General features: G+C 41.6%; 2 protein-coding genes across 8 annotated transcripts in view; one reads left to right on the forward strand and one right to left on the reverse strand.

Moving 5' to 3' along the window:
* The window catches only part of LOC129821920 (spectrin beta chain, non-erythrocytic 4-like), a 64,316-nt gene extending 53,576 nt beyond the window's left edge, over window positions 1–10,740 (reverse strand). For 6 of the 7 annotated variants that reach the window (XR_008754428.1, XM_055879667.1, XM_055879665.1 and 3 more), the window contains exon 1: window positions 10,306–10,740. The gene's annotated coding sequence lies outside the window, so the exon portion shown is untranslated. The remainder of the gene's footprint in view (window positions 1–10,305) is intronic. The other variant, XM_055879661.1, reaches the window with a different exon arrangement.
* Window positions 10,741–12,176: 1,436 nt separating this feature from the next.
* On the forward strand, window positions 12,177–14,949 carry LOC129821921 (flavin reductase (NADPH)-like). Its single transcript, XM_055879668.1, has 5 exons — window positions 12,177–12,365; window positions 13,131–13,292; window positions 13,599–13,688; window positions 13,794–13,925; window positions 14,325–14,949. The coding sequence occupies exons 1-5, from the start codon at window positions 12,281–12,283 to the stop codon at window positions 14,477–14,479; spliced, it is 624 nt and encodes a 207-aa protein (XP_055735643.1). The 5' UTR covers window positions 12,177–12,280; the 3' UTR covers window positions 14,480–14,949.
* The last annotated feature ends 674 nt before the right edge of the window (window positions 14,950–15,623 follow it).

Consider the following 15,623-nt stretch of genomic DNA (forward strand, 5'->3'; position numbering starts at 1 on the left):
CGAAGGTAAATACATCATCTCAAACACCATGCAGAAAATCTGAATCACAACAATTTGTCTTTAAGGGCAAAGTGCATGCGTGTTTTGATAGAGCTCCAGTCCACACCAGATAGTTAGTAATCCAGGGAGGGCTATGAACAGCCATAGTTATCTACGACTTCTGAAAGCAGAGGCATAAGTGATCACTTACGCTTTGAATCAAACCCATTTGCTAATGTTAATGATCATTTCTCATTCGCAACTCATTCATTTGCATAAAAGACATAACAGAGGGATTTTGGCACACTCTTCTTCGCCGATCACGTCTTGTAAAAAAATGACTTAATCGAAACAACCGGTTCATATTGCGTCTCTTTCACATCAAGTGGGATGAGAGCAGTGCCGTCAGTTAACAGTAGAATATATTAACCAGAGAGCTACTGCCCTTATCCCCCATCCCTCTGGCTCTCTGTCATGTTACGCTCATGTCAGTATGAATATGTTCAAGCGTAAGTGTGCAGTGGGAGACTGATTGTGGTTGAACTCTTCTCTGTTACAATACCAGCTAATGTCCTTGAGGCAACTCACAAAGCACAAATATTTTTTTTAATCCCCCTCCCCCAATCCTCAACCCCTGATTCCCCTCCTCTGTTCTCCTCCCATCCCCCACATTTCCCTTTCAGCATTCAACACCAAAACCATACAGTTTAATGATGGGTCCCCAGATAAAACAAACACTACCTGTATGGGCTAGATAGATCATACAAAACAAAACAAAACACCACACATCAGTGAAAGACTAAATGGACCAAAATAGAAAAAAATATTACACTTTGACATCTTGGCAGATAAGTCAACACAAAATAAAATACAAAATAAATATGTATTTCCTGCTCAGTTGCCCACTGCTCTGAGAAAGCACTCGAGATGTGAAAAGCGGGAGTAAACACTAAATACATGATCAGTACTCTCACAAATTAAAAAGGTTTAAATATTCTAGACTTATGTAAATCACATTTTCTGAGGATTACGGAAATACGATTATCATTCAATATGAAGCTGGGAGGGGTCTGTGTTTCTGAAACTGTAAGGCTTGGGATCAGGGCAGAGTGTGACTTATACCGTAACATTTGGGGGGGGTCTCTATTTTTTTCCACAGGACTTCCTATTTTATGGGCTTAATATGACCTATAGTAAAGACATGTATTTTAACCCAATGAGTCCCCCTGTATCGCCGGCACATTTTGGACTTCTAACCCTTTTTAAAAACGTGTTTAAAAAAGGTCTGTGTGATTAATATGGGCTGAGCTAAAGCGGTCCTTTAAACAAACAAAAAAGTCTGTAGATTTCGAATAGTTTGAGCTATCTATGAAAATATATCTATGAAAAGCTGAGACTCTCACGAAGAAGGACATGTAACATGTTTTGCTCTATGACGCTCACTAGCTACACAAAAGTCGTTAGAAAGTAAGGGGTTCCGCTTCATCGAAGATCATTGGAAATCCCAGGACATAGTGTCAATACTGTAATAAGCTCACATACAGTGCATTCAGAAAGTATTCAGATCCCTTGACTTTTTCCAAGTTGTTACGTTAAAGCCTTATTCTAAAATCGATTTTAAAAATAATAATTTCTCGTCAATCTACACACAATATAGCATAATTAAAAGGCAAAAACAGTTTTTTAGAATTTTATGCAAATGTGCCTCGATATAATCCTGTCTCGGAGCTCTACGGACAATTCCTTCGACCTCATGGCTTGGTTTTTGCTCTGACATGCACTGTCAACTGCGGGACCTTATACAGACAGGTGTGCGCCTTTCCAAATCATGTCAAAACAATTGAATATACCACAGGTGGACTCCAATCAAGTTGTAGAAACATCTCAAGGATGATCAATGGAAACAGGTTGCACCTGAGCTCAATTTTGAGTTTCCTAGGAAAGGGTCTGAATACATATGTACATAAGGTATTTCTGTTTTTTAGGTTTAAAACATTTGCAAAAACTTCTAAAAACCTGTTTGCACTTTGTCATTATGGGGTATTGTGTATAGATTGATGAGGGAAATTGTTTTTTTAAATACATTTTAGAATAAGGCTGTAACGTAACAAAATGTGGAAAAGGTCAAGGGGTCTGAATACTTTTCGAAGGCACTGTAGTTGCTGTCACAAACTCCAAACTCCACACAGTTGTCACTGACTAAGTGGATATTAATTTCCGAGTGAGCAAACTATTTCTGTACTTACAGTCATATAAATACATTTTTATCAGGTTTTTGCATTGGCAGACATTATTGCTCTAATAAAATTCAGTAAAACACATGAATGCAACTGTTTATGTCAAATTGTTTTGTGTTCTATTTGTTGTACTGAAAAGAAAATGGTAAAACACTTCATTGTGAGGCTGGATATAAGGGCTGGACATGCAGATAAATGAAACTCAGATGAATGAAAAGACGTTTTTTGCTGGGATCTGATATGGTTCACGGTAAACGTGTATTAGCTTTAAGGGGGCATGAACACAACCAGTCATGTTTTCTTCTGATTGTCAAACAAATCACTTCAAAAAGTAAGCTACCTGCACATGTACGTCCACTCCAAAATAATTCCAGCATCCAAACATTGTACTGTGTACCCGCCATTTAATGAATGGAAAGAGACATCTGTTACAAAACACCAAAAAGAGTAACGACATTTGGCGATTGTCATTAGTAGGCCTACACTCTTCTTGCCTGAATTCAGGACCCCATGCAGTCTTTTAATTTTATTTTTCAATGATCACAATATTTTTCTTAATTTATTTCCCTCAGCCTCCTTGGGCCACTGAAATGCTCAGTCCAAATGTGTGGGCATGGGGATATACATTTGAATATACAATACACGCCTACTAAGTCAAGGGTTTTTCTTAATTTTTACTATTTTCTACATTGTACAATAATACTGAAAGCATCAAAACTATGAAATAACACATGTGGAATCATGTAGTACCCAATGAAGTGTTAAACAAATCAAAATATATTTGATATTTTAGATTCTTCAAAGTAGCCACCCTTTGCCTTGATGACAGGTTTGCACACTCTTGGCATTCTCTCAAAAAGCTGAACCTGGAATGCAACAGTCTTTAAGGAGTTCCCACATATGCTGAGCACTTGTTGGCTGCTTTTCCTTCACTCTGCGGTCCAACTCATCCCAAACCATCTGAATTGGGTTGAGGTCGGGTGATTGTGGAGGTCAGGTCATCTGATGCAGCACTCCATCACTCTCCTTCTTGATCAAATAGCCCTTACACAGCCTGGAGGTGTGTTGAGTCATTGTCCTGTTGAAAAACAAATGAAGTTCCACTAAGTGCAAACCAGATGGGATGGCGTATCACTGCAGAATTTGTGGTAGCCATGCTGGTTAAGTGTGCCTTGAATTCTAAATAAATCAACGACAGTGTCACCAGCAAAGCACCCCCACACCATCACACCTCCTCCTCCATGCTTCACGGTGGGAACCACACATGGGGAGATCATCCGTTCAACTACTCTGCGTCACACAAGACACAGCGGTTGGAACCGTAAATCTCAAATTTGGACTCATCAGACCAAAGTACAGATTTACACTGGTCTAATGTCCATTTCTCATGTTTCTTGGCCCAAGCAAGTCTCTTCTTCTTATTTGTGTCCTTTAGTAGTGGTTTATTTGCAGCAATTCGACCATGAAGGCCTGATCACGCAGTTTCCTCTGAACAGTTGATGTTGAGATGTGTCTGTTACTTGAACTTTGTGAAGTATTTATTTGGGCTGCAATCTGAGGTGCAGTTAACTCTAATGAACTTATCCTCTGCAGCAGAGGTAACTCTGGGTCTTCCTTTCCTGTGGCGGTCCTCATGAGAGCCAGTTTTATCATAGCTTTTGATGTTTTTTGCGACTGCACTTGAAGAAACTTTCAAAGTTCTTGAAATGTTCCAGATTGACTGACCTTCATTTCTTAAAGTAATGATGGACTGTTGTTTCTCTTTGCTTATTTGAGCTGTTCTTGCCATAATATGGACGTGGTCTTTTACCAAATAGGGCTATCTTCTGTATACCACCCCTACCATGTCACAACACAACTGATTGGCGCATTAAGAAGGAAAGAAATTCCACAAATTAACTTTTAATTAAGCACACCTGTTAATTGAAATCCATTCCAGGTGACTACCTCATGAAGCTGGTTGAGAGCATGCCAAGAATGCGTAAAGCTGTCATCAAGGCAAAGGGTGGCTACTTTGCAGAATCTCAAATATAAAATATATTTTAATTTGTTTAACACTTTTTTGGTTACTACTACATGATTCCATATGTGTTATTTCATATTTTGGATCTCTTCGCTATTATTCTAGAATGCACAAAATAGCAATAATAAAGAAAAACACTTGAATGAGTAGGTGTGTCTAAACTTTGACTGGTACTGTATGTACATACTGCCCTGATTGGATGATAGAATCGTCTAGAGCCCACCCCCTTACCCCTAAATAAAATATAGAAAATAAGGCACATGGTATTCAACATGTCAGTTGGAGCTGGAGTTGTACCCTGAAAACGACACACTTCCACAGGTGTGTTAGGCTACTTTGTTTTGTCATGAAAATTAAAGGCATACATAACAAATCTTAATTTGCTATATTATTGTTGTACTGTTTTCAATAGGTTACCAGAAGATCCAGAAGAGGCAGGACCAGAACTGCCTTTTTGCCAATACCCTATCGGCCAACCATTTATTGCAGAATGCCATGATTATCTACAGGGCAGACTATAGACCTCTGCGTTTCAGAGGCAGGACACAGAAACTAATACTTAGTATACAGTTGAAACAATGTTGCAAGTTCACTAGCATCAAGAAATAAAGGTTGAGTCGGAAAGAAATGGCAACAAATATTGGGCAACTAAGCAGCCAAGTGAGACATACAAAAGAAAATGTCAAAAGAGCCTCAGAGGGACCTCCACTATCCGCTTCTCTAGAATGATGAGCCCAGACATTCTGGAAAATATAAACGCAGCACACCCATCAGGAGAGTATTCTCAATTCCAGGAACGAGGTCATCAATAAATAATACATATTACATTTCAGGAATCAATTGGAAATGTACAGTAAATACATATCATACTGAGATCATACTGAGATCATACAGAGAGCATACTGAGAGCATACTGAGAGCATACTGAGATCATACAGAGATCATACAGAGATCATACAGAGATCATACTGAGAGCATACAGAGAGCATACAGAGAGCATACAGAGATCATACAGAGATCATACAGAGATCATACTGAGATCATACTGAGAGCATACTGAGAGCATACCAATAGCATACTGAGATCATACTGAGATCATACTGAGAGCATACTGAGAGCATACTGAGATCATACTGAGAGCATACTGAGATCATACTGAAATCATACTGAGAGCATACTGAGATCCTACTGAAATCATACTGAGATCATACTGATATCATACTGAGATCATGCTGAGAGCATACTGAGATCATACAGAGATCATACTGAAATCATACTGAGAGCATACTGAGATCCTACTGAAATCCTACTGAGAGCATACTGAGAGCATACGGAGATCATACTGATATCATACTGACATCATACTTACACATCTTTCTACATGGTCAAATCTGTCTCAGATCATGTCAAATGATCAATGCAATGCTCAGTGATATTCAGTTAGTCCTAAATTCAATGCTCAGTGAAATTCAGTCAGGCCTAAATTCTATGCTCAGTGAAATTCAGAATTAGAGAGAGCTACAGTACTGTAACAATCACACCACAGCCCCCTTCCTCTCCAGATGTGGATCATTTGTGTGTGTGTGTGTGTGTGTGTGTGTGTGTGTGTGTGTGTGTGTGTGTGTGTGTGTGTGTGTGTGTGTGTGTGTGTGTGTGTGTGTGTGTGTGTGGGTGGGTGTGTGGGTGTGTGTGTGTGTGGGTGGGTGTGTGGGTGTGCGGGAGACGCAGAGGAGGGTGTAGTGAAGCATGAGTCTGATGTTTCACAGCTCAACGCGTTCCAGTTGGTTGTCTCATTCCCCACCAGAATGTTCCCTGGATACCCAGAGCGCCTCCTACAGTAACTCCAGAGACTACACCCGTAGGCGTCAGCAGTACATCTCCATGACCGCTCAAGAAGCTGGTGTGTCCTACAATCACATACTACCAGATACTACTAGCCCATTGAGCCAAGAAAAGCGGGTGGTAGGTCACATACTTACTGAACAACATACATCACCTTTATACAGAAAGACCCCACATGTGTTGCACAAAATAACGCACTACACACATGGTTTTCAAGGGACCACACGCACATTAAAATGCCATGGTCATGTACTGTATAGTGAAAGATGTCACACTGATGGTAGGCCACCACACAGCCACAATGGTCGCCAATGCATTAAGGCTCCATCTGAACTGTCACACTGTCATATGTGTCAAACGAATTGGCCTGTGCTGTTGCTAGCCTTTGGTCGCCCCAGCAGGCCTTTCCTAGACCTACCACCTGGTGTCCCTCTAATAAGACAGTCTTTTAGCTTAAGGATCCCACTGACTGACGTGATGTGGTTCTTCCTGGTAAACAAACCCAGCTGTCAGTGTCTCAGCGTGCCAGAGGCCCGTCTCACATATCCAAGACGCTCTGCACTGAAACAACAACACTGTTGCTCTCCAGCAATAATCCAGCTCACATATGCTTCTGCTGCTACGGGGACAATTCACTGACAATTCACTGACGAATCTCATCTATCCGGGGTGCCTGACTGTTTCTGCCATTAACAACAGCAGCCTACATAACCTACATCTAGCTGGGTAACAGCTTGCGTGGTGATCAGGCTTGCCCTCAACAGAGAATCCAATGATGATCTGACTAAAATGAAGCAATAACAGATTGACAGGCAAAAAAGGGATGACACAGGGTTCAATACATGTCCATGACACCTCCAGAAGAGACACGACAAGGCAACCCCTCTGGTGCTGGGAGAAGGTCGGCTGCACCTTTGACAACACAACCACAACCACCATGGCAGGCAAGGTGTAACCATTGAAGTTTAGTAAACACGTAGTCCTTACTGTTTCTTGCTACACCTTGTGCATACTACAGGGCGGGAGAAGTCATGCTGTGGCCACAGTTCAGACCACAAGAGACTGAACATACATTCAGGATTCTCTCTATGGGTTAGTCTGGCCCTGATCATTTTCTGTGTCGCTGTGTTCTGCTGCTTCTGTTCTTTACAGACGGCCTCTGCCCTTTACAGCTCAAATCAGTTGTAGATACTGCAATACTCTATAGTGACATATGCACAATTTAGATCAGCCATCTTTGTTTTTCGCCAGTTTGTTTCTGGCTCTTGTTCAGCATTCTCCTCCAAAGCACTCAACATTATTATTGCTCTTTGGCTACACCGTGTCACCCGGCTACAACTATAAATCTCCAGCCTGCCGGCATGGAGTAAGACTCGGGCTGTATTCCCCCACCCATCCCCTTTTCCCACTGCCCAAAACATGCTTCCGGAAAGAATGGCTCTGGTACAGTAATTCACATCACCTCCTCAACCTCCTCAATGAAAAAAAGATTTTCCCAGGCAACAAGCCAGCTGCTCCAGTAGCACTCTGCCTGTGACCTTCTCACTTCCTACTTCCTGTCTGGGAGAAGCAGAGGTCCTTTGAGGAGCTATGGAAACCACTGCGGTGGCACAAACTGCCCTTTATTGAAGATGTATGGAGATGCAGAATTATTTTAGGGATCTCTTCCTGCTGTATTTAACTTCTAATCGGATTGTGTTGTTTCTATGACGAGTAGCCCCTCTTTGCAGAAATATGTCATGAGTCTTGATTACATGTGTCCCCCCTTTGCAAAGCATTGATACTGCAAAAGATACAGAACATTTTAAAACCTAAATGTAGTGTTGCTAAGTATTCCAAGTCAACATATTTCCCTTCCTGAAAATCCACCTTCAGTACACGATCAAATGAACACGTCTTGACAATCATCAAAGTGAAGCGGGTCGTTTTTTTTTTAGCATTTCAGTTTCAGGAATAGATACATTTACATTTAAGTAATTTAGCAGACGCTCTTATCCAGAGCGACTTACAATAGTGAGTGCATACATTTTGTTCCTTTTTCATACTGGTCCCCTGTGGGAATCGAACCCACAACCCTGTCGTTGCAAGCGCCATGCTCTACCAACTGATACGAGAGTGACAGCCTGACCCCAAACTCTTTTCACTGTGTAAGGAGTTAGGGGGCTAAAGAAACTAAGACACTATGGAAAGAGGAGGAAGAAGTTCCCCTGAGCATAGACAGATGCCACACCACATTACACACCACAGAATTGAGGACCTTTAATTCTGTCCCCCTCAGGCTGGGGACTGGTCCCTCATCTTACTGGTCCCCCCTCCTTTTTCATTCAGCTTTTCATGCATCTTTTACAAAGATTGGTGTATCAGTGGACATTTTTACCTTGACTTTTACTCTCCACACAATATTACTGTCAATTTACATAGAATTGAGAACACTGCGAGTATTGGCTATATGGCTAGGTTATTTTCTGAATGCACACTTCCGTAGTATCAGTAGAGACCCAGGCCTTTTATTGTGTTAAATGTAAAGACAATGGGTCCTATAGTCTGCTGTGTTCAAGGGACAGAAGACCCATAACACACACACAAAAAACACCCGTTCGTGTAAGCCTCTGACCGTATCTGAATCAACTTCACTTAAGTCTATCAGACGTCATACAGCGTCACATTTCCAGAAGAAGACCTATTGTCTATGCAGATTTAAAAAATGATCTGTAAATAGCAATGGTGTGTATCAATCACTGTCTCGCCACAGGAAAATGTAGCCTGTAGTGTCAGTTTGAATAGCTCGCATAGGCCTACTACGACAGCAGGCCTTGTCAAACGATTATTTTAAAAGTCATGCAACATTGTCCTATAAGACTGGATGTCAAAATATACTAACGTTAAACCATAAATTCTCATTTGCATTCAGAATAAAGTGGCTATTGACATCCGTTTTGCCTTTGCCCACAAACTTTGCTGAAGAGTCTGAATTTGACATTTTTGCGTCGCATGACAGATCAGTACAGTGGACAGCGCCAGCGGTAGTAGCGTGACGTCATAGCACGACTCTGACTGTGTTGCAACCGATCGCTCCAGTCATTTCACAATTTAAACAGCTGTGACCAACATTAATAACACTGACATCCGTAGAACAGGTTACGTCCAGCCCTACGGACAACAAAAAAGCTGTAGTTCAGTGAACATAATTTAGGCTTGATCCACACAAACGCTCCTCACATTAGATCAAGAGTTCTCATTTCAAACCTGCATGATTAGGCTATCATTAATAGTAGTGCCTAGTGGTGCCTATCCAAGTTGATGGTGAGTTGGGCTACTACAGTGTCGACGCAGTTGTGCGCATGCCTGTGTGTAAGAAGCCAGGGCAAAAGAGGATATAAATGGCAGATATTTGGTTATGGAATATTGGCATGTTGTCAAGCTGCTTAACTACCTATTGTGCAATCGCTTTTAACCTTAAAATGACACATACTGTATGACCTGCATCCCTACCACCGCCGTCTCCTAGGTCCATACCGCACTTAGGCTATGATCCCCGTCCCCTGCACCATCCCATATGAAGTGCATTGATCTTTTCTTTGGATTAACACTTTTAAGCAAGGAAGTGGCTGCGTTAAAATGACATAGTCTATGCTATAATTGTCATATGGCTAATCTGCTGTTGGATAAAATAGCATTTCAATTTGGACTACTTTTAGTTCATGTAGTTGCGGTCAAATAACGTAGCCTAAGCTCCATATGGCTAGAGACTACTGTATGTACAAGCATGTTATTTAATGGCCTCTTAGGTTACTTCCTTCGAGAATAAGGCTCCATTGTGACACGCAATGAATGTTCTAAGTGTCATACACTTATGTGCGTTGAATCATCAGGAACATGCGTGGACCAATACTAAATAATTAAACATTGTATAAGGCCTATCCTAACCTGTCCATATTTGCTATTCAAAGCCTGTGTACAAATAGTAGCCTACATATTATGTTCCGCAAACACAAGTGATTTAAACAAAAGCAAATGCCTAATACCCAGCAAAATAAAGCAGCATATAATACATGCAGTGATATTGAATCACTGCAGTAGCCTTAGCCAATGCAGGCCGGTGTTGCTGCATCTCCCACGAACACGGGCACATCGGATTGTTCATGCTCAATGATATTTTAAATGTTTTTTATTTTTTATATATATATATATATAGACATGCAGCCTATGCTACAACGACCTTACCTTAACCTCAATTTCAGATATGAGTCTGTTTTTCACCGAAATAGACGTAAAATCAGTCGATGTGGTACCAGTATCAATGAACCAGTGAGCAAATTATGAACAGAGCCTCGCGACGCGGTGTTTCTTCGCTGGCATAGTAGTCAAGTAGCCTATATCCTCAATCGAACTGTGGGATCAGTATGAAGACATCTGGCTAATAAAGGCAGATAATGCGGTAATTACATGTCAATTCCCGGCCGTGGCTAGTGGGACCACGCGACTGCCATGTGAAAGGTGTCTTGCAGCCAGGCTAAAATGCTTGATCAAATAATCCAAGCCGGTGGGCTCGGATACACTGTCCACTTGATAGCCTACGCGCTCCCTCTCCCTCCAGTCGTGATACTGCTAGAGAGATTTCGGCATTAGTGCGGCGAAGGAACCCACCTCCGTATAGCGAGAGAGAGAAAGGGAGAGAGAAATTAAATGCGGGGGGGGGGGGGGGGGGGGGGGGGACACACGCAACATCGCAACATCAATGAATTCCAGTAAAACTTTACCCGTTATAAGTGGTGTCTAGGGTTTACAGATAGAAATAGAGATGCACTAGAATGATTTTCCTATCTCTATGAAAGTATTTGAATGTGTTTGATGCCCCCCCCCCCCCCCCCCCCCTCTATTCCCCGTGGACATTTTTCATTTGAGAACATGTAGTTTGCAACTATTGGAGGTTAGTTCATGTCATACTGGGAAGTACCTTAAAACAAGTGGAATTATTGGCAAGTAGGCATATTATTAAAAGTACATCCACATAAACTCACTGTATTACTGGTTTATAAACGGATAACAACGTTGATAACTACATTACAGCGGGAAGTATGAGGGCTGAGGATGTTGCAGCACCCCCTGAAAAATCTGAATTAAAAAACAATATTAATTTTTTAAAAGCACACCCATGAAACGTCTATGGATAACTAAATAAAAGCTGTGTACCTGAAGTGACATCAAAATGTATGTACTTCAAACTACAGTAATTGTTCTCTCCTCGCTGATAAATTACATTAATGTCACCTAATGAAGAGCATTTCATACAGGGAGCATCTTCTGGCATGTATCTATGAAGGAAAAGTGGGCCTATGCTATTTAACGGAGGTGGTTCTCTGAACCGTCTCTTCCCCCATTCACTGTATCCCCATGAGTCCGACGAGCGAGACTATGTGAACCACATGCACATAACCTTGCCAGAGACCTGAAGATGTGTGATGTCAGTGTGCTGCCAACAATTTAGCTTCGGCCACTGTCCCTGTCCCAATACTGGGCTCGAGCCAGTGATCCTCTGCTTCGCAACACACGGCCGCCCTTCTTGACAACAGTACTAACTATTTGAACTAAACAAAGGGTAGCAATTGGATAGCTCCATCGGCGAAATGCCAAGCTGCAGTAGCTGTTGAGTGAGTCTACGGCACCGTCTTAAACCCATTACAATAGCACCTCCCCGAACTAATGCCTGCAGGCTTTAGGTCAGTGGGCTACTACATTCTTTGGGCTCACAATGTGGATCACAGGAGACGGTTCGAATCCCAGTCAGTCACCTTGGTGCCATAACCGGATGGCTGTCGCGTGGTGGAGGAGGTTGAAGTGTAATGAAGGTGATTCGGCAAGAGGTAGCTTGGACATTCCTGCAATTAGGTCTCTTGGCAGATTTTTGGAACTGCCATCCTTTCATATCTTTAGATCTCCAAAACAGAGAAAAACAGAATACATATCCTGCACAATTACGGCCCTGTTGTGACTGTGTGCGTTTTCCTTTCATTGATGGGGCTGGGAGGAGTCTGTTGCGGAAGTGAGCCTTTTTTGGTTATCTAAAAGGGGCGTTTCTCAAAGTTTCAAAGAGGTTCATTCTGCGTGTATGTTTTCGGACACTTTGTTTCACGCGATCCACAAATTAAGAAGTTGTAACGTTCTTCGGTGACCAGTGATAGTTTCGCAATCTGCTATTATGTCAGAATCGATCAAGAATGTTGCAATATTTGGGGCCACGGGAATGACCGGACTGGTGACATTACCACTGGCTGTTGCAGCGGGTAGGCAACGTTTCTAAATTACATAATTTACTCATTATTGTGAGAGATTATAGGTTATTTACACAATCCCTCATATATAAATTGCTGTGTAGCCTGGTCCAAAAGTGATCGGAGTGTTCTGCCTTATTCCTAAACTATGCTGAACGTGATTAATCTGATTTCCTATGCAATGCTATAGGGCAGCAGACATCTGTCATTAGCATATGCTATAATAGTGTAATTGGAAGTGTAATTTGCCACAGCCTTCCTCTGGGGGGGAAAAAAGTAATTATATTTTATTCTATTTCTGTTTTTATTTTCTATTCTATTCCAATCTGATTTGTTCTATTCCGTGCTATTAATTACATAGTTTAAAAATAATAGCAAAAGTGCTAAAAAGGCAGATATCATTTGGCTTATTTGATTAGCAAGGGTGTTCGTTTCCTTGCTCTGAGATCACGCGACAAAAGTGTTGAGTCATGCAAGTCGTTATAGTGTTCTGCTGACTGATGATTGGGATGAGTGCATTGCAGTGCGCGGCAGATACGCGATGAAGTCCGCTGTCCGCTTATCATGCTTATCCAGAACACTGGGATGGCCTAATCAATTCGACCCATAGCCATGCTCTAGAATTGAGATCCATTCATCAAAAATGAACTAATTGCCTACATTACATATTCCTCTCTTCTTCATATTCTCATCAGACTGAAATACCTATGGATCATTGGTAGATGATAAGATGAGTCAATAAATTCATAATGCTTCTTTGTTCATCATTGTCTACAGGTTACAATGTGACAGTGCTGGTGAGAGACCCTGCCAGGCTGCCTGTAGAACACAAAGCCTGCAGGGTGGTGGTGGGAGATGTCCTCAATAAGGACGATGTGAAGAAGACCATGGAGGGTCAGGATGCTGTTATCATCATTTTGGGCACCAGGAGTGACCTCGGTAAGTTTAGGCAAACCTTCATTAGTAGGCTATAGGAATTTTAAGTTAGTAAAAACATATGTTAAGTTGTCTGAATAAAACCAAGTTATAACAGATATGTTAAACAAGCTGAAATATATCTTGAGGTGCAAATCAAAATGGAAGTGTTCAGGAGTCTCATTAAAACATGTTTTCTGTTATGAGTTAAATATGTTTTGTAATAATGTTCAGGGTGAGTTGCAGTGACTAACTGCACTAGGCCTACACATTTTAATGATAAGGCTAGGATAATGGTCAGTATGTTCATGTTTCAGTTGCAATCCACAGGTCCCACAACAATGATGTCAGAAGGAACCAGAAACATCTTAGACGCCATGAAAGCTCGGGGGATCCGCAAAGTAGTTGGCTGCATGTCAGGTACAGAGGAATCTTGGACAGTCAGGGTCACAGCATCTTTCCAACTTCCAATAAACTACCATAAAGAAACCATATCCTTATATTGTCCCCCCATCTCTTTTCAAGCCTTCCTCCTATGGGACCGGTCTAAAGTGCCACCCAGGCTGCTGTCGGTCACAGAGGACCATGATAGGATGTACATGGTGCTGAAGGAGTCAGGGCTGGACTTTGTGGCTGTCATGCCCCCTCACATCGACGGTTAGTTGTCGCCCTTCCCCAATCAGTAGAAATGTAGTACTGTACTACTATACTGTAAGTGGTTCCAGTGATGACATGATAGGTCGATCATCCCTCCTCACACACTACCCACTGAGCAAATGAAACGTCTATTCAATGTTGGTCCAATGTAATTTAATTGAAATTACATGGAAACAACATTGATTCAAAGTGTGTGAATGCACCAATTTGTAAGTCGCTCTGGATAAGAGCGTCTGCTAAATGACTTAAATGTAAATGTAAATGTGTGTGCCCAGTGGGTATGTACTGGATCGATTAGTGTTATTCAAGTGATATTAAACATTACAAACATATTGAGTAAAAATTGTCTGAATATGTAATAATATTAGGTGCCTTAAATATAAATGCTATTCCCAACAGATAATCTCCCTTTGACTGAGAAGTACACAGTGACAGAGAACATGCTGAAAGGGCGGGTCATTTCCAAATATGACCTGGGACACTTCTTCGTCAAGTGCTTGTCCATCTCTGACTGGGACAGGAAGACCGTTGGGGTTTGCGGGGAATACAGTTAACCCGAACAAGACAGAGCCCTCCCTTTTCCGTTTCCATAAACCACTTACCACAGCTGGCCTATCAGACACCGCAACATAGATCTTATTTCGACAGGCCAATCTTTCTTGCTTGAAAGAAATGGCAGCTTTGGCTTTTGCTAATGTTTTGTAACTATTTTGTTTATCTTGGATATTATAATGTATGAAAAATGTAATATGTTAATAATCTTTGTAGTTGTGTGTGGGTCTCATACTTTGTGCAGACTTTTTAATTAACTACATAGCCAATATTGTTCAAATATCTATCTTATTTTATTTTGTATATTTTTTAACCCAACAGCAATTGAATGTTGACTGAGTATGTATGAGTGCAAAGTGAGTCATCAATTAGGCCTATGTGCTATTTATAGCCAAGGCCTACTTCTAGCCTGATCGTGTGCTGTGTCAGAATTTTATAGCTAGCTTTTGAAATAAAGAGTTTTTTAATGCAACGTAGTTGTGAGGTGGCAGTCTTTGTGTCACATTCTCTAAAAAAAAACATGTCAACAATGTTTATCAGAGGTATTTGCTGGCACTATGTAGCTGTTGAGGGTGAACAGCTGAAATTGAGCATGAACCAAAGTCTGTGGTTATAGGTGAACTAGCACCTGACCTGTGCCATGAAAGTCTTAAAGGCTTCTTAGCAGAGGCAGTAGTACACGCACATACAGGGTCACTATTCCCCATCTCTAGAAGTGTCACGTACACAAACCCCTATGTGAACCAGTGTTGCCTACTTAACAACTTTGTCGCTATATTTAGCGAGTATTCAGACCGCTCTAGCGACACATTTTCAAAAAAATCTAGTAACCTTTCCCGATGTTATTGGAGACTTTTGTAGACTCTGACGTGAAAGCACATATCGTTCTTACTTTTCTCAACGAGCAGCCCCACCCCCATCCCAAAGCATTCACAGGCGGCCCAGTCCTCACGCAGCAGTCCCTCCCAGCTGCAGTCAGAGCAGGCGATGCTCACCCCTCCGCGTCCAGACTCCAATTGAATCGCGCATGCGGGAAGCCGCCGCTGGCTGATCCCGCCCTCGCTTACATAAAAAAATATATATATTAACCTGAACTAGAGCCAGACTAGTTACCATAATTTTCTCACATTGCCATTGACAGTTTTT

This window comes from Salvelinus fontinalis, chromosome 24, assembly GCF_029448725.1.
Source record: "Salvelinus fontinalis isolate EN_2023a chromosome 24, ASM2944872v1, whole genome shotgun sequence".
Lineage (NCBI taxonomy): Eukaryota > Metazoa > Chordata > Actinopteri > Salmoniformes > Salmonidae > Salvelinus > Salvelinus fontinalis.